The 20,093-nt window shown below is 35.0% G+C and overlaps 1 protein-coding gene and 1 pseudogene across 4 annotated transcripts in view; one reads left to right on the top strand and one right to left on the bottom strand.

Moving 5' to 3' along the window:
- Positions 1-780: 780 nt before the first annotated feature.
- MYBL1 (MYB proto-oncogene like 1) overlaps positions 781-20,093 on the bottom strand; it is a 41,797-nt gene continuing 22,484 nt past the window's right edge. The window contains exons 9-16 of one of the 4 annotated variants that reach the window (XM_045861127.1): positions 11,481-11,711; positions 9,903-10,316; positions 8,153-8,295; positions 7,536-7,650; positions 6,379-6,495; positions 6,182-6,286; positions 5,573-5,752; positions 781-3,421 (exon numbers count right to left, since the gene is read on the bottom strand). In XM_045861127.1, coding sequence (XP_045717083.1) covers positions 3,293-3,421; positions 5,573-5,752; positions 6,182-6,286; positions 6,379-6,495; positions 7,536-7,650; positions 8,153-8,295; positions 9,903-10,316; positions 11,481-11,711 — 1,434 coding nt within the window. In that variant the 3' untranslated portion in view covers positions 781-3,292. Of the gene's footprint in view, positions 3,422-5,572; positions 5,753-6,181; positions 6,287-6,378; positions 6,496-7,535; positions 7,651-8,152; positions 8,296-9,902; positions 10,317-11,480; positions 11,715-20,093 lie in introns of all 4 variants that reach the window. The other 3 variants (XM_045861126.1, XM_045861129.1, XM_045861128.1) reach the window with 3 other exon arrangements.
- On the top strand, positions 16,003-19,231 carry LOC123833210 (annotated as a pseudogene).

Here is a 20,093-nt window from a genome sequence, read left to right on the forward strand (position 1 = left end):
TCTCTATGTGTTTCTTTATGCTTACTATAAGGAGAGATCATGCCTCGTCCTCTCAGCAGCTACACTTCACACTGTACGTTAGATTGGCATTGTGGTTTCATGCATCAGCCTCACACACTTGATATACGTAGTCTACTGGGGAGTAAACTCTTTTTTGGTGGGTGAATCCATCAGATTTCTGAGCTTAGAAAGCTAAAGGTAAAATCTGGATGGTGATGAATTTACTGAGGCAATGTGATAATGCATAGACCTGACTGGGGACCAGCTGGCCTTGCCCAGGTGACACCCAGATACCACCAGTTTCCTGATGTTCCTATAGAATGGAGATCAGAGTGATTAAGTGCCGTAATCCAAGTAAGTGAGGAAGGAATGGAGCGAGAGCAGTGGCCTTCTGCGGGCTGAGAATTTACCACAGATTTCAATGTGAGGGGTGAGGGAAGGGCAGGAGACTTCTCAGTGGATGATTGAAGGGAAGGCAACATCACTAAGAAGCAGAAAAAAGGAAGGGCAGGTCCAAGTTAAGAAAAAGAGGACATGACGGATTTAAGGTGTTGACATAAGAGTCATATGGAAATATCTAAAGGCAGTTGAAAATAAAGCTCAGAATGAGGTTCAAGAGTAAAGTGCAACAAGTCAAGTTATGTTAACAGATAAAATCGCCTATGAAGAGAGTCCTAAAAGAGAAGACGTCTAAGAACAAAATCTTGGGTCAGGTCCTGAAGGTCCATGAGTACCATAAAACATAAAACCAAAGTGAAATGAGCAATGCCAAGTCAGCTTGTACACAGATGCTTTATTTCAGATGTTAAGAGTCAAAACTGTAAGCAAGATTCTCTTACAATGGAAAGTTTTCGCATACATCAAGAAACTCAATTTAGTCAGGGTAATTGTATTAATGTGAAAACCTTACAACAAAATACAGTATTATATATGTGTACTCAGTTTCCATGCAAGTATGGCTGCTATAAGTATGTCTGGCATTTTTGTAACATACTGAAAGAAATTCAAATGAACACAACAGGACAAAGGTGACTGAAGATGCCTGACATGCTTAAGATTTAAAAAGTTCTTACAAAAAGCAACAAAGCAGTTAACTGAAGGATTCAACCAATACCAACCCAAATAGGTACTATGTCCAATAGTCCCAGGCTTATCTGCAATATATTACTTTTGGGATAATTTCATGCTCAAGAAAAATTATGCTTTAAAAATTTTTGCTCTCCCAAGATATTATACTTTGGTGATTGGACACTATGTACATACAAACCAGATGAGGGCTACATAAATTTGAAAACAAACAAACAAACAAACCCAGAAACCAAAAAATGAACCGTTATGTGCTATTAGTTCAAGGCAACTGAAATTAAAATAATCCAGTATGATTTTGTTACAATCATTGGTTTTACAAAGTGAAATTTCTGTGAGAAGTTCACTAATTAGGAAGCAATCAACATATACTTAACAAACATGCTAAGAAGATTCCAATTGGCTCATCTATTTGTTATCAACAAGGCATAATCTTAGTAGCAGACACTTTTTTCACTTCTCACCACATCTAATATGCAAAAACAAGCTAGTAGATTTAAATAGCTTAAAACCCTATTGGGACTACTATTCAAGAGCTAGGCATTAAAATACTTAGTATTTCCTTTTCTACTAACATAAAGACATCAGAAAATCTTAAGCTGTTCTTGTCTTAAGGCATAGTATTTTGGTATTTGCAAGGATCTGCCTGGTAATGGTTGATTCCATTAAGTTAACCTGAGAACGTGCCATCATTTGCGTTTTCTCTTTTCACACAGTGCAAGTGGTGGTCGCTCTTTCCTTCTCTCATAGCAGCAAGCCGACTCTGCTACTGTCTATAGCAGCATATACTTCAGGGGTGGAGAGGGAGAGAGTGTGTCAATTATAAATAAAAATTAAAACTACAGTGTACAATTCTATTTACCTGTCAGTGTTTAAGTTGACAGCACACCTTTATATATCTCCAAAAAAAAAAAAAACACCATAAAATCTCTACACAAAAGCAAATAAAGACATTCTTTCAAGAAGAAATAAAGTAAGTGCAAACACCTAAAACAGGCAACTGAAGCAACTGTTGTAACCTGCAGAGGAACACAAATTTTATAAAAGGACAAAGTATTTTTATAAATAAAAAATAATGTTCTCTACTTCTGAAACATTGAGTAAATATAATAAACTTCTAAGTACAGACTGTTTTTAGGGACCAAAGTACCATATTATTTTTTTAAACAAAATGCAAAATTTTCAAACACATATACAAATCACCAGATTAATTTATATAACCCCCCATATAATTTAAAAAGAAAATATTAAATTATTATTTAGTACATATTTTAGAGCTATTTTATAACCAACATGATTTAAAGGGCATAGTGCAATATTTAGGTAGATGTGACATGCAGTATAGATATTGTGTATTTTGCAGCTATAACTTACTACTGTTTCATACTTAAAAGTCAAAACTGTTCTTTAATATGTCAGCTGTAACAACAGGAAACAACACTGGCTTCTAGACACCCTGTCCAGGTATAAATATCTACATTTAAGCTTTAAAAATGAAAATAAATTATAAAAACAGACTTCTTTCCAATTTACAAAGTTTTTCTGCTCCTACATACTGTACAATACATTCAACAAACTCCCAGCTCTTCTGAGATTTAGGAAGAAAATACTGACTCTTTACAAAGGAAAATACCCTTTTTCCATGCTTTTTGTTTTTAGTACTATGCTCAAATAAATACATTTAACACTGTAGTTTTATTGTTTTTGAAAAACACCAAAAATTAGTAGTGCAACTTTCTATCTTTCCTTTAACTTCCTTTCCATTGTGTTTCGTTGTCAATGGCAGCCTAAGTAAATCAGCACGCAGGCAAAGGTACTTCATAAAACCATGTGTGCTTCCCATACATAGACTAACTTCAGAGACCACACATAAACCTATCTGTAACAAAGCTGCAGCATTAAGAGAGTAGCAACATATATTTTTTGAAGAAAATGTGTGAGAATTTACTTTTAGATTATCCACGAACATTCCAATGTAATTTTTCATTGTTTTTTAAAAACAATTTTTAAAAATTTCATTTCTTAAAAAATAAACTATGAAATTGCCTACCCCTTACTTTCTGCCTTCTAAGTATGAAAAAAAGATGCAAACCATTAGGGATGTATTAAAACCTTAAAAACAATTAATTGACAAAAATTTCATTGCAACCTAATTTAGTATAGAATATTGTAAGGGAGTGGGGCATTTCATCACTTTTAATAACAATTACAGTATGAGGGCTCTTGAAGTGCTGCTGCTAGCTGTGTAAGTGCTCAAATATCTTCTTGCTTGTTCAGTCATGATAAGTTGGTCTTCTGTCTTCCCATAAACCACTGTTTCCCATTCACAATTTGACTAGGAAAGAAATATTAATATTGTTAAAATTGCTTAAGTACTTAATTATCTATACTACTTCACAATTACACATTTAAAAGTCAATTACTTTAGTTGAGTGGATATTTGATAAGTAGTTATTATTAAAAATGTTTGGATAAAGACACTGTGATTCTTTTTAAATGATGTTATGTTTTAAAAATACATACTGAGTCCCGACTGACGTAGCTCAGTTGGGTAAGCATTGTCCTGCAAACGTAAGGGTTGTGGGCTCAATTCTCAGCCAGGGCACATGCCTAGGTTGTGGGCTGGGTCTCTGGTTGGGGCACAAGTGAGAGGCAACTGAATGATGTTTCTCTCACACACTGATGTTTCTTTCCCTCTCTTCCTCCCTCTCTATCTCCCTCCTTTCCCCACTCTAAAAATAAATAAATAAAGTCTAAAAAAATAAAGTGGTGACTATTAAGTCACAATTAAAAAAAGCACACATACTGAAACATTTAAGGTCATTTTTGTTTTAGTTTTCTATATTGTTTACAAACCTGTGGAGGCAGTTAAAAAGTTTTGTCCCTACAACTCCCTCCCCACCCCCAAATCAAATCATGGAAAGAATGTCAGTCTTTATTGATTGAAAATTTAACAAAAGATTGAGAAGATGTAATGTCAAAAAATAAGCTAAGAATGCTTTATGTCTTGCAAATTAGGAAATATAGTCATAGCACAAAGTCAAGTTTACATTGATTCATTTGTCTTCTGCCCTTATAAGGGTGACTATGTTATAGGCATGACCTGCTATGTAATAAATTTTTTCTGAAAAGCTGTGTTAAACACTTGGAAATCAAATCATTCTAAATGGATTAAGAGAATATGCTACAAGGTCCTTTGAAGAGCAGTGGCTCAAGACAGAGGTGAGGTGGCCATAGTTGATTGCAAAAGATGTTTTCAAGAAATGCTAGTGCTGCAGTAATTGTGGGTATAAAGAAAACGTCCTCCTCAATGAACTCTCAAATTCTTTGGGTTGAATTCTTCAGATAACATGGTAAAAATTTTCCAGCCTTCATTTGCTGCTGCATAAGGGCTACACAGCAATGGAAATTTTAAAAAGCTTTGTTTTACAACTTTTGAGCCAAAAAGTTCACTGGAAACCATTATACCAACAAAATCAAGTGCAGACTGCTTCTAACCACCTACGCTTTCAAGACAGCAATTAGGGCCATACTTATTTGTTATAAGAGAAGAGGTACCAAAAAGGTATTTTTACGTCTTTAGTTTAAAAATGAAATAATATGCACCCCTGTGTTCATAGCAGCACTATTTACAATAGCCAAAATTTGGAAGCAGCCCAAGTGCCCATCAGTAGGTGAGTGGATAAAAAAGCTGTGGTACATTTATAATACTACTCAGCCATAAAAAAGAAGGAAATCTTACCCTTTGTGACAGCATGGATGGACCTAGAGAGTATTATGTTAAGTGGAATAAGCCAGTCAGAGAAAGACAAATACCATATGATTTTAGTCACTATGCAGAATCTAATGAACAAACTGAACTAACAAGCAAAACAGTGACAGACTCATAGATAGAGTGCACACTGACAGCTATCAGGGGTGATGGCTGGATGAAAAAGGTGAGGGGATTAAGCAAAAACAAAAAAACAAAAAAACATAGACACAGACATCAGTATGTGATTACTACAGGGAAAGGGGAAAGGGAGAGAGAGAAGAGGATAAAGGTGGGAAGGTGGGATAAATGGTGATGGAAGACTTGACCTGAGGTGGTGAACATAGAATGTGATATATAGATGATGTATTATAGAATTGTACACCTGAAACCTATATAATTTTATTAACCAATGTCACCCCAATAAATTCCATTCTAAACAAACAAACAAACAAATAAATAAGAGAAAATAAAAATAAAATGAAATAGTGCCTAGGAAATCAGCAGAAGAGTTTCTGGCTACAACTCCTATTATTTAGTTTATATGTGCCCTGATGAATGAGTCACTCAACACCCAAATCTAGTTTGAGTGGCAAAATAATAAGGAATGTTTAGTTACTGTTATAGTCAGTATCAGATTTAAAAAGAAAAAGCATAATTTGTGATCAGTAAGTCCAAAGTGATAATTGAATAAACAACAACAAAAATCACTAAAAGAAATTTATAAATTCATACCTGAAGATTCTTTTCCAATGTGACAACTTTGGGAGTGTTAGGGTTTGGTTTCTTTTTATTAAGTGTATATGTTTTGTTGGTTGAATTTATATCTTGTTTTTCAGGAGTCAAGTTGCACCTATTATCATGTATTTCCAATAATGGTATCATTAATAAAGATGTTGTAAATATATTTTCTGACTAAGAGAGAAAAAAAGAAAGAGGAAAATAAAATAACTAAAAAACAGAGACAAATAGAGGGACTGATGAGTAAGTAGTAGTGGGAGCCTGGCTCATTTCCCTCCAAGAAAGCTTTTGACTCCAATGAAATTTCTAATAATGTGGCAAAATTAAATATTTCAGAAATAAATACTGAAGTTTAAAGTTTTAAGAATTATCATTTTTTGACATCATACATAAGAGACCCTACTCCTCTCAAAACAAAAAAAAAAACCATAAAAAGTAAGGAAGCAAATAAAATATTCCTTAGAGTTAATAGCTTCTTTCTGAATTAGGTAGAATAATACTAAAGGAACTTTATATAAATTTCTAATGAATTGACCACACATTGAGTATGAAACAAAAGCCACTAGGACTTAAAGCAACCATTTAAAAAAATGCTTTACAAACCTGCGTGTCTAAAATGTCTTCAGTCAATAGTGGAGTACCTGGTTCTTCTTTTTCCCAATTATCTAAAACTAGTGATTTTCTGACTTTCTTCACAGAAGCAGTAGGCTAGAATGAAAAATTTACAATGAAAACATTATGGCAAAGTCACTTGGTCATGATATGGCTTTTATTAACGACAAATAATACTAAAAGATCACCTCCTGTTTGCAGCTTTTGTAAGCAGGTTCATCTTCCTCTTTGAGGAATATATCTGTTCCAGTTTCTTCTTTTAAAACTTCCCGAATATCTTCTTCCAAGAAGGCAAGTGGCTGTGACTAAATTGTTTTTTAAAAGATTTTTAAAAAGTCTTTTATAACAATTGCTTTTTCTCCCCATATACAGACACCCATCTTTTATATTTTTTCATTAGTGGCTTAATTTTCTCCCAGTCCCTCCTGACACATAAGTTAAATAATTAATCAACTAACTAGTTTTGTGGCAAAAATAATATTGCACATTGCAAACACTGAACAGTGTGGCACTTTCTTCACATACACGAGAGCACAGATGTAAGTGAGAGCACACTTCCCATCTCTATTCATGAGCTACTATTGCTAGCACTGTTATTAAAAATTTGTTTAAGCCTTGGCTGGCATAGCTCAGTGGATTGAGCGCAGGCTGCAAACCAAAGTGTCGCAGGTTCGATTCCCAGCCAGGGTACATGCCTGGGTTGCAGGCCATGACCCCCAGCAACCACACATTGATGTTTTTCTCTCTCTATCTCCCTCCCTTCCCTCTCTAAGAATAAATAAGTGAAATCTTTAAAAAAAAAATTTTAATAGCAGCAACTAGTGAAGCACATACTATTGTACTTGAAACTTAGCTTCATTAGATTTATTTCTATTATCTCTTTTATCTTTGCCAATAACCCTCTGGGGTGTGTTTTATGATCTCCATTGAACAGAAACAGAAACTGAGCCTTAAAGAGATATCTTAATCAATCAGTTAAAAAATATTATTAGGAAAGTGCTTATGTATATCAAACTATTAAAATTACTCTATTCTATTACAGGTAACCACTACTGAAACTACTAAAAGGTTGGTTTTAGTGTTAAGAAAAGAGATCTGCTGACACTTGATTTGCCTTCTCTGGATGATATAATGTAAGGTGAAAATTGAAAACAAGCCAAGCAAAGGTTTATTTACAAGTCAAGTAAAAAGATGAATACAAACTCAAACTTATAAATCAAGAGATTAAATTTTTATCAGTTTCAGTGAATATCTTTTTTAAAATATTAAAAATCAAGGATAAAAATCAAAATTTGTATTTTTATTAAATTAGGAAAATTCTTAAAAATAAAAAGAATATACATACCACAATTTTAAGGGGTCCATATTTTTTCTCCTGAGCAGCAAGCGCATTCTTAAAAGGAGTAGGAGTTCTTGGTGTGGTACCCAATATAGATCTTCTAATTGTAGGTGTTCTAAACCTATCCAATCATTTAGATATTTGTGTTATAGCCAAAATTTGACTTCATATGAATTAAGGAAGGCAACTGTATATATACATGATTTATTTAAACATTACAGGATGACTGTAAAGTATGCCTGCTTAAGCTAATTCTTATTCTAATCAATGATCTTTTTTTTCCCCCTGTGGATGTATTTTGTAGATATGATTAAAGTCTATAACTAATTGACTTTATTTCAATGATCTTAATACAGAAAATAGAACTAATGTAGAAAAAAGCAGTAAAAATGTTTTGCTTGAGTTCAAAGGTTTAACAAATACATTTAGTCTCTGAACACCAAATACATTGGTGTTCAGTCTCCTGGGGATAAAACATAAGGTTATGATTTCGTTTTTAATTCTAAGTCCCATATGGATAGGGACTAGGATATATGCATAAATGGACAAAAAACTAAAAATCTACTCTTGAAATTGTGTTTCTTGGGTTTTTTTTTTAACACAAATATTTAATACCTACTTACCCTACATTCTCCTTTTGATCTTTGGGGGTTGTTTCCTTATGAAGAGGAGTTGTAATGAGAACTTTCTGCCCACAAATAGGAGTTGATGTAAATGAAGGATTTTCTATATTAACTTGTTCATTTCCAGAGCATGTGTTGAAAAACTAAAAACAGAAGAGAGTTTAAAGACAATTTCTAGAACATCAATATCCCTGAATAACTATTAAGCTGATAATATTTTCAAATTATTTCCCAATCTCTCTTAGAAAAGGATTGCCAATAATACCACATTTACACTCCACTCCATGAAAATTATGCTCCAGGAGGGCAGGACTTTTTGTTTTGTTCATTAATGCCTTCCTAGCAATTAGAACATTAAGTGTCCTTTCCTATGAGAATATTTTGAATTCAGAATAATGCTTTGCTGATAAAAATACAGCTGTCTGGCAAATCTGCTTATTTACAACACAGCTCAGAACCTCTGAGCAGCCAAAATTGGTATCACATAGTCCATTTCCAAATGACAAGCTTTATTCGTTGGATCTTAACTTACATGCAATTTTGAATTACTAATTTATTTTTGAAGCCAATAGATTAGAAGCAGTGGTAAGAAGAAGTGGAAATTGCTGTAAAGCTATTTATAACTGGAACTAATTCTAGCTCTATCATTTTTAGTTCCTAATGTTTGCAATATACTTGCCCCTAAGATTAGCAGTCAAACCCTCTTTAAACCCTGCACTGATGCCCATCAATTACAGGATAAAATCCAAGCTCTTTGCCATTGGGTATAAGGTCTTTAGAATCGTGCCTCACCTTCTCAGCCTTGGATTTCACACTTCAACAATAATTGCTAGTGTGTAAAGTTCTATAAATAGAAAATTGCCCTTGTGCCCAAGCCCATTTTCCCTTCCTCTAGGAGTTTTATAACTTGGAAGGGTAGGGTGGGGGTGGGGTGGGGATCACACTATTCACATTGCTGTCTACATAAATGACACCTCCTGAAGGGTGGGGAAGGCAGAGTTTTCAGAAAGCAGTAATTGTGTCCTGCCAGATCTTCCTCATATTCCCAACATCTAAACACCTCCAATAACATCTCAGCACTCTCCAAGTCCTACTCCCATAAAATTATTTAACCTCTGTCAGGACAACTTGCTTAACTTCTAAATTTCATTCCACCTACCTGCTAAGGTTTTTTGAAAGAGGATTAACTGAGATGCTGTAATAAAAGTATTTAGCACACAGCCTAGAATATAGTATTCATTAAAAAACAGAAGTACAGTTTGCCTTAATATAAATATCTGCTGCCCAGGAACATAACTATAGGAAAAAGCAGGTAGTTCTTGATATCCCTAGAAAAACCTGACACATGAAATTCTTACAGTGAGCAGTTAACTATGGGTATATATACCTGATATCTGTTGAATAGTCACTCAGAATATTGATACCAAGCTCAGCTCTGCCATTAGATAATTTGGACAAAACATTTTACCTTTCTGGGCCTATTTCCTGATGAGTCTCATTAAAGATGTAGAAGTACATATGTTAAACATCTCTTTTAGCTCTAAAAATCGTAAGGCACTCTAATGCCACTACTACATTTTGTGAGATACCTTCTGATTTATCAGAGCTTAGCATGCTCAGGTATACATCTTAAGTACATTATCCATTTTTATATGATATCGAAGCAATGAATTGCTAGCAAGGATATTAAAGATGTAATTTAATGTAGCTCATCAGTATTTGGAAAGATAAAGAGAAACAACATTACTACCTGTGAAGGAGAAAATGGTAGTGTTTTCACCGGTGTGTGTTTTAAAGCTGTATTACTGCCATCACTGAATGAGCCATCGCTAAGTTCACTGCCAGGGGACTGGCCCACTCGTGTTCTTCTCTTCTTTCTGAGAATGGTTGGTGGAGTACTAAACTTGACCACGTTGGGGGATGTTAAAGGAACAGCCTCACTTTCTGCACCATTACAACTGTTCTTTTTCTCTTCAAGAACCAGGCTGACATTAAACTGACATTCCATGGCACCTTCATTGTGCTGAATTCGCATTAGTTTAACAGGAGTCATGGCACCTTCATTGTGTTGAATCCGCATTAGTTTAACTGGAGTGGACTTGGCAGGAGAAGCAGCAGCATCAGTAAGATCAAAACTGGTAACATCACTCCATGCTACAGGATCCTGCAATACATTAAATTCTTAAAGTTAATCATATGACTAACAAAATTTATTTACCCTATGTATTCTTATTGGTAATGGTGTCCAGTTTTTCAGTATTACAAATTGTAGAGTGTAAAATTTGATTAACCTATTTAACCTAGTTAAATCTGATTTGAACTTGGGATGATTTGCACAGTTAATTAACTACTCATTTTTATCAATAGAAACAGGTTTTCCCTTCCTTGTTCATCTTTTTTTTAAAACAAGACCATTTGTGAGGAACAGATTATGGTTTTACTATGACTCCAATTTGGAATACCCCAAAATAATATTCTATCTAATTCAGTAGCTGAAGCTTACTGTCAACATATTTTAAGTAAAAAGAACAAATTATTTTTGTTATTATCAAAGAGTACAAATCATCATAAAACCTTACACTCTATTCCACATGAGAAAAATGCTATCAAATTCTACATAATCATCCAGTAATGTGTATGGGACATCTTCAAAATGGTCAATGGTCATATACTTTGATCCAGAAATTCAGTTTAACCTAGGACATAACCATGATTTTACATAAAGCTTTACGTAATACACTCTACAGTTTGTAATACTGAAAAACTGGACACCATTACCAATAAGAATACATTGGGTAAATAAATTTTGTTAGTCATATGATAGACTACGAAGCTATTAAAATTCAACTTTAAAAAAACAGTTAAGAAAACAGACATGCTTATGATATGTGGAGAAAAAAATCCACAAACATTTAAGTATATATTGGGCTTTGAAAATATGTGAATATGTATATTTTATATGTATAGAACATAGCCTGAAAGGAAATATTATTATTAACTCAAATTATTAACTCTTGATTTATGAAAGATTTTAATTTTCTTCCTTACAGTTTTCTCTGGTTCCCAGCTATCTCTAACATATTTGTACAACTTGTATAACAAAGAATAAAATGGTAAATATTACATTTTAAAAATTCTATACAAGGTACATACTTGAGAAAGACATATATTTTTTCCAGAAGTCACTACAAACTATGAGAGAAATTAAGCATGACATACAAAGTAATGCTTAACATAAAACTGCTCAGGGTCCATTAAACTGAGTTTCTAAACATGAAGCCATGTAACTAAAATTGAGCTTTTGATAATCTCACAATTTCAAACTTACAGATTCGATAAGCTCTAGAGTCTCTGCAAATTCTGGGATGGTTTGTAGTGAGGACAGCACAGCATTTGCCTCTACGGCCAGGAACTTTGTGGGTGAATTCTGCTGAGCAGTCAGAGTCTGATTTTCATCCATACTGTAAAACTCACTAGTATGCTCCTCGAGGCTGTTTAGAGTATTGGATGTGCTGTCATCCATGAGGAAACTACTGGACCAGCTAGAAAAGTTTCCAGGCTGCTAAAAGTACAAAAGAAATTTGAATATTATTTGTCATTCTGAATCTAAGCAGAAAAATTCTTTTTTTTCTAAGCAGAAAATTTCTATTTTAAGTAAGAGTTTTTTTTCTACAACATACTTTACAACTAAAAATATCATAGCAAATATTCTGTCTTTCCTCAAAACTGATATTTTTTCATTAAATTTCATATCTTGACTCTCTTTTTTCTAACTAAATTTATTCTAAAATTTATAAAATAATGGTGAGATAATACAAGCATGCACATATAACATAAAGTTAAAACTTGTAGAATCTAGCCTCGACCTTTCAAACTTCATCTTCTGACACACCCTCCCTCCCAGGAAATACCCAACTATAGTACTTGAGATTCCCCAATGAGTTATTTTTTTTACCCTGGAATGCCTTTGCACATACTGCTGCTCCCTTTATCTGTAGAATGCTGTGCAACCTACTGACCAGGGAAACTCCTATTCCTCATTTAAGATAAAGTTTAAACATTGGTAAGTACTCCATCAGACTATGCTTTCACTTGTTCCATGTATAATAATGACCTGGTTCATTTACTTTGCTAATATATAATCATTGCCTATCTTTCAAGACCATGCTCAAATAGAATTTCTTCCAGGAATCCTTCCTTGACTACCTAACTCTCAATTAGGCACCTCTCCTATGTGCTCCCATAAAACTTTGTGACTTATTTTATCAAAATACGTCCTGTTTCCTGTCCGTGTTCCCATTACAGAGTATATCCTTTGAGGTCAGGGACTGCGTCATTTTTCTTTCTCTTGCTAATGATGTACACTGGGCAATATACTTATCTTTTGAGCCTAGTTTCCTAGTGTCTCATAATAAAAAACAAGAGAAGAGACCTGGAAGAGCCATAATTTAAAAAGAATATGTAATTTGAAAGCTGTTAAGAGAGTAGATCCTAAGAGCACTTACGAAAAAGAAAAATTTTTTATCTTTTTCTTGTCTTTGCAGCTATATGAGATGATAGATGTTAACTAAACTTAAGTGGTAATCATTTCACATCACATGTAAGTCAAATCATTATGCTATACACCTTAAACTTACACAGGGCTCTTTGTTAATTATAACACATACTGGGGAAAAAAGAAAAAGAAGCACAATATGTAAAGTGTACTGCACTGTCCAGTAAAACTTTCTGATGTGACAAAAATGTTTTACATCTGAAGCTGCTCAGTAAGGAAGCCAATATAACCACAGAGGCAGCCAAAATGTGGCTACAACTGAGGAGCTGAGTTTTTAAATCTTACTTAAAATCAAATGTGGTTAGCAACTACTGTATTTTATAGAGAACATTACCCCAGTCCATAGGAAGCACTCAATAAATGGTACCTATTACTATTAAAAATAAAAATTGCTAGAATGTGCTAGAGTCACAGTAAGAAAATGTTATGTTTTAAGTAAGATAAAGAAACAAGTTTCCAACACTGTTACAACATAAGTCCCACCTATTTAAAGTTTCCTTAAAAATGTAAGAAAGTAAAGCAATCTTATTTCATTAGCATAGAGTCTATGAAGAGAGTTTTAAACCATATTCATTGGGCCCAGAGATCACTGGGCCCACTGGAAAAACCACAGGTCTACAATCATACACACCTGAATCCAAATCCCTAACAATAAACCACCTACTTCAAAGAATTAATATAAGCATTACCAAAAATTCATATAACACATCTATAATGTATGTATAATAAGTAAAACAGTAGCCATTATTATCACATAATTCTTAAAAATGAGTACTTTATATGTGTATGGAGTCTATTTTGCTGGGTGTAGCAAATTTCCTCTAGAATCAGGAATTTCCAGTCTCCTTATAAACCAGATCTTGGCCTTGGCTGGCGTATCTGAGTGGATTGAGTGCTGACTTGCGAACCAAAGGGTCGCCGGTGTGATTCCCAGTCAGGGCACATGCCTGGGTTGTGGGCCAGGTCCCTGGTGGGGGGTGTGCAAGAGACAACCACACATTGATGTTTCTCTTTCTCCTTCCCTTCCACTCTCTCTAAAAACAAATAAAATATTTTTTTAAAAAACAGATCTTTATGAGAGTGGATTTCAGATAGCAAATTCTTTTTAAAAATATACTTTCTCCTTTTTAATGCAAAATGCCAACTCTTTTAGCTAGCTATATTTTCCTATTAGGTTAAAAATGATAGGCTACAATCTGAAAAATAATCAAAGGCATTTTTGTACACTGATAATGAAATATCAGGAACAGAAATCAGGAAAAAAATCCCATTTGCTATAGCAACAAGAAAAATAAAGTACCTAGGAATAAACCTAACCAAGGAAGTAAAAGACCTGTACTCAGAAAACTATACAACACTGAAAAAAGAAATTAAGGAAGATACAAATAAAAAAACACACAGTATATACTGTGTTTATGGACTGGGACAATTAACATCATCAAACTGTCCATACTACCCAAAGCAATTTATAGATTCAACGCAATCCCTATTAAAATACCAATGACACGTTTCACAGACATAGAACAAGCATTTCAAAAATTAATATGGAACCATGAACAATCCCAAAGAGCCACAGCAATTTTGAGAAAGAACAACAAAGTAGAAGGCATCACCACACCTGACACTGTACTATATTACAAAGCCACTGTAATCAAAACAGTCTAGTACCGGCATAAGAACAGACACATAGATCAATGGAACAGAATAGAGAACCCAGAAATAAACCCAAGTTTCTATGGTCAATTAAAATTCGACAAAGGGGGCAGAAGCATAAAATGGAGTAAAAATAGCCTCTTCAACAAATGGTGTTGGGAGATCTAGACAGCCACATGCAAAAAAATGAAACTCAACCACCAACTTACACTATACACAAAAATAAACTCAAGATAGGTAAAAGACTTAAATATAAGTCACAACATCATAAAAGTCCTAGAGGAGGACATAGGGAGGGAAATCTCAGATATTCCACACATCAATATTTTCACTGATATGTCCCCTAGAGCAAGGGACATAGAGGAAAGAATAAACAAATGAGACTTTATCAAAATAAAAAGTTTCTCCATGACTAAAGAAAACATCAGCAAAATGAAAAGGGAACCAACTGTATATGAAAATATATTTGCCAATGACATATCAGACAAGGGTATGACCTCCAGAATATATAAAGAACTCACACAATTCCACTCCAGAAAGACAAACAACCCAATTAAAAAATGGGAAAAGGACCTGAACAGACACTGCTCCAAGGAGGACATACAGAGAGCCCAGAGATATGTGAAAGGATGCTCAGCATCACTAGCCATCAGAGAGATGCAAACTAAAACCACAATGAGATACCACTTCATACCTGTCAGAATGGTCATCATAAATAAATCAACAAATAATATGTGCTGGTGAGGTTGTGGAGAAAAGGGAACCCTAGTACATTGTTGGTAGGAATGCAGACTGGTTCAGCCACTATGGAAAACAGTGTGGAATTTCCTCAAAAAACTAAAAATGGAACTGCCTTTTGACCCAGCAATTCCATTGCTGGGATTATACCCTAAGAATCATGAAACATTAATTCAAAAGAACTTATGCACCCCAATGTTCATAACAGCACAATTTACCAAAGCCAAGTACTGGAAGCAACCTAGGTGCCCACCAGTAAATGAGTAGATCAAAAACCTGTGGTACATTTACACAAGGGAATACTGCACAACAGAAAGAAAGAAGGAGATCCTACCCTTCACAACAGCATGGATGGAACTGGAGAGCATTATGCTAGGTGAAGTAAGCCACGTAGCGAAAGACAAATACCATATGATCTCACCTATAAATGGAACCTAATCAACAAAACAAACAAGCAAGCAAAATATAACCAGAGACATAGAAATTAAGAGCAAATTGACAGTAACCAGAGGGGAGGGGGGAGGGAGATAAAAGGGGAAAGAAGGGAAAAAGTCATCAAGGAACATATAAAAGAATCCATAGACAAAGCCAAAGTGGGGAAGGATGGAGGGTGAGAGGTGGGGTGGGAGGGGTAGGGAAAAGTGGTGGCAGGAAAATGAAGACAACTGTATTCGAACAACAATAAAAAAAGAAAGAAAAAAAAAGTAGGGCCAAGAGGGAAGCGTAGTTAGATACACTTTGCCTCCTTGCACAACCAAAAGAAGGACAACAAATTCAAAAACATAAAATAACCAGAACTGCCAGAAAATCGAACTATATGGAAGTCCAACAATCAAGGAGTTAAAGAAGAAACATTCATCCAGACTGGTAGGAGGGGCAGAGACAAGCAGCTTGGGCTGAGAAGATGTATGACAAGGTGGTGGCTGGAGGACCAGAGCATGCAAGTTGGCAGCTGGCAGACCGGGCAAGGTGGAGGCTACAGGCTATCCCACATTTGCATGCAGATAAACTGGGAAGAACAACTGGGGAGTAAGACAGACCATGCAACCCAGGGTCCCAGTACAGGGAAATAAAGCCTCAAAACCTGTGACTGAAAAAACCTGTGGGGGATGAGGCAGAAGAAACTCCCAGGCTCACAGGAGAGTTTATTGGAGAGACCCACAGGGTCCTAGAATTTACACAAACCCACCTACTTTGGAATCAGCACCAGAAGGGCTCAATTTGCTTGTGTGTAGCAGAGGAAGTGACCGAAAGCCCACAGAAAGCTGAACAAGCAGCATTGTTCCCTCTTTGGCCCCTCCCCCACAGATAGTGTCACAATGAAGCAATGTGGGTTGCCCTGCCCTGGCAAATAACTAAGGCTCCTCCCCTTACCATGTAACAGGTGCACAAAGACAAAAAAATATGACCCACATGAAAGAACAGATCAAAGCTCCAGAAAAAATACAACTATGCAATGAAGAGATAGCCAACCTACCAGATGCAGAGTTCAAAACACTAGTAATCAGGATGCTCACAGAAATGGTTGAGTATGGTCGCAAAAAAGAGGAAAAAGTGAAGGTTATAAAAAGTGAAATAAAGGAAAATGTACAGGGAACCAACAGTGAAGGGAAGGAACCGAGACTCACATCAACAGTTTGGAGCAGAAGGAAGAAATAAACACTCAACTAGAACAGAATGAAGAAACAAGAATTCAAAAAAATGAGGAGAGGCTTAGGAACATCTAGGACAATTTTAAACGTTCTAACATCTGACTCATAGAGGTGCCAGAAGGAGAAAAGGAAGAGCAAAAAATTGAAAACGTATTTGAAAACATAATGAAGGAGAACTTCCCTAATCTGATGAATGAAAGAGACTTCAGAAAGAGACTTTACAGAAAGTCCAGGAAACTCATAGAGTTTCAAAAAAGTTAGACTCAAGGAAGCACACGCCAAGGCACACCATAATTACATTACCCAAGATTAAAGATAAGGAGAAAATCTTAAAACAAGCAAGAGAAAAGGAGACAGTTACCTACATTATCAGTGGGGGTGGGGGTAGAGAATGGGGGAAGGGTAAAGGGAATAAGAAGCATAAATGTTAAGTACAAAATAGACAGGGGGAGGTTAAGAATAGTATGGGAAATGGAGAAGTCAAAGAACTTAAATGTACAACCTATGGACATGAACTAAAGGAGGGGGGAATGATGTTGGGAGGGGGGTTACAAGGCAGAGGGGAATAAAGGGGAGAAAAAAATGGGACAACTGTAATAGCTTAATCAATAAAATATATTTAATAAAACAAAAAACAAAATAAAAAGAAGTAAAATAAGTACTCTTCAGGTCTTCCTATTTGCCCATGGTTTTTATAGTTTCAAAATAAAAACTACTCTTCCTATGGAACATATCTTGTCCATTACAATTAACAAATGTCATTTTATTAATATTCTTTTTAATGGTGTAAAGACATCACCAACTACCTAATAATACTATTTCAAGATCTCAGGTTAGTAATTCTATAGTAGTTTCCATGCCTCATTCAGCCCCAAACCAAGGAAAACCCTTCTTAAATGTAAAAAGTCTCAGGATATTAAAGTTTTAAAACTTCTTTAAGCACAAACTTTTTTTTCTCTTAATCCATCTAAAATAGCCTGTTTAACTTTGCTAGAATGATTACCATTTATCCTAATTTAATACTACTAGTTCTCAGCAACCAAATCTTAGACAATAGTTTTCACACCTGGTAACAAAAAACAACATCCACATAAAAATTTCTTTGGAGAGGATAAAATCTAAATGTGATTTTTCTTCATAGCATTTTTATATGGCAATAACAAACAGAAAAGGAAATTATGAAAACAATCAAATCCATAATTTCTTCAAAAAGAATAAAATAGCTAGGAATAGACGTAATCAAGGATGTAAAAGACCTGTACTTGGAAAATGATAAGACACTGAAGAAATTGAAGAGGATACAAGTAAGTGGAAGCACATACTGAGTTCATGTGTAAGAAAAATTAACATTATTAAAATGTCCATACTATCCAAAGTAATCTATAGATTCAGTGCAATTTCTATGAAGATTCCAATGATGTATTTTACAGAACTAGAAAAAAATGTTTCAAAAATTTATATGGAACCACAAAAGGCCCTGCAGAGCAACAGCAATACTGAGAAAGAACAGTTGGAGGAATCACACTACCTAATACCAAACTGTACTGTAAGACTGCAGTAATCAAAACAGTATGGTACTGGCATAAAAACAGACATATAGATCAACAGAACAGAATGGAGAGCCAAAAAATAAACCTGCACCTTCAGAATCAATTAATATTTGACAAAAAAACCAAGCACATACAATGGATTAAAGATTGTTTATTCAATAAATGGTGTTGGGGAAATTGGACAGATATGTGCATAAAAATGAAACTGGACCACCTTCTTACACCACACACAAGAATAAATTCAAAGTGGATTAAAGACTTGAATGTCAGAGCCCAAATCATAAAAACTGTAGAAGAAAACATAGGCAGCAAAATCTTGGATATTGTTGGTAGCATTATTCAATCAGCTATATTTCCCCAGGCAACGGAAACAAAAGAAAAAATAAACAAATGGGACTACATCAGTGTGTTTGCAGCCGCTGTTGCTCTCTAAAGCCAGCACCTCCTCCAGGTCGCTAAGCTCCAGCCAAAGGAGAAGGGGGTTAAGTAAAGAGGTCCCTATACCATGGCTCTACAAAGCAGACTGCCCGCAAATCGACCGGTGGTAAAGCACCGAGGAAGCAACTGGCTACCAAAGCCACTCACAAGAGTGCACCCTCTACTGGAGGGGTGAAGAAACCTCATCGTTACAGGCCTGGTACTGTGGCACTTCGTGAAATTAGACGTTATCAGAAGTCCACTGAACTTCTGATTGGCAAACTTCCCTTCCAGCGTCTGGTGCGAGAAATTGCTCAGGACTTCAAAACAGATCTGCGCTTCCAGAGTGCAGCTATTGGTGCTTTGCAGGAGGCAAGTGAAGCCTATCTGGTTGGCCTTTTTGAAGACACCAACCTGTGTGCTGTCCATGCCAAACGTGTAACAATTATGCCAAAAGACATCCAAGCTAGCATTCCGCATACGTGGAGAACGTGCTTAAGAATCCACTATGATGGGAAACATTTCATTCTTTAAAAAAAAATTCTCTTCTTCCTGTTATTGGTAGTTCTGAACGTTAGATTTTTTTTTTTCCATGTGGTCAAAAAGGTACCTAAGTATATGATTGCAAGTGGAAAATAGGGGACAGAAATCAGGTATTTGCCATTTTTCCATTTTCATTTGTGTGTGAATTTTTTAAATATACATGCAGGGACATAAAGCATTAATGCAAGTCAAGGTGTTTCAGTGAACAAGTTTTAAGCAGTTCAACTTTATAACAATATAAATAAACCTGTTAAATTTTTCTGGACAATGACAGCATTTGGATTTTTTTAAAACAAGTAAATTTCTTATTGATGGCAACTAAATGGTGTTTGGAGAATTTTTATCATACAGTAGATTCCATCCATTCACTATACTTTTCTAACTGAGTTGTCCTACATGCAAGTATGTTTTTAATGTTGTCTGTCTTCTGTGCTGTTCCTGTAAGTTTGCTATTAAAATACATTAAACTATAAAAAAAAGGGACTACATCAAACTAAAAACTTTTTGCATAGCAAAGGAAAACATCAATGAAATAAAAACACAACCCACAGAATAAGAGAACACACTGACAGATACACCTGATGAGGAGTTAATATCCAAAATTTATAAAGAACTTACAAAACTCAACACCAAAAAAAAATAAACCAATAACCAAATTTAAAAATGGGCAAAGGGCCTGAATAGACACTTCTCCAAAGAGGACATACAGATGGTCAATAGACATATGAAAAGATCCTCAATGTCACTAATCATCAGACAAATGCAAAGTAAACCACAATGAGCTATCATCTCACACCTGTAAGAATGGCTATCATCAATAAATCAATAAACAA

The sequence above is a fragment of the Phyllostomus hastatus genome, unplaced genomic scaffold (genome assembly GCF_019186645.2).
Source record: "Phyllostomus hastatus isolate PE091 unplaced genomic scaffold, TTU_PhHast_1.1 phas_scaffold_21, whole genome shotgun sequence".
Classification (NCBI taxonomy): domain Eukaryota; kingdom Metazoa; phylum Chordata; class Mammalia; order Chiroptera; family Phyllostomidae; genus Phyllostomus; species Phyllostomus hastatus.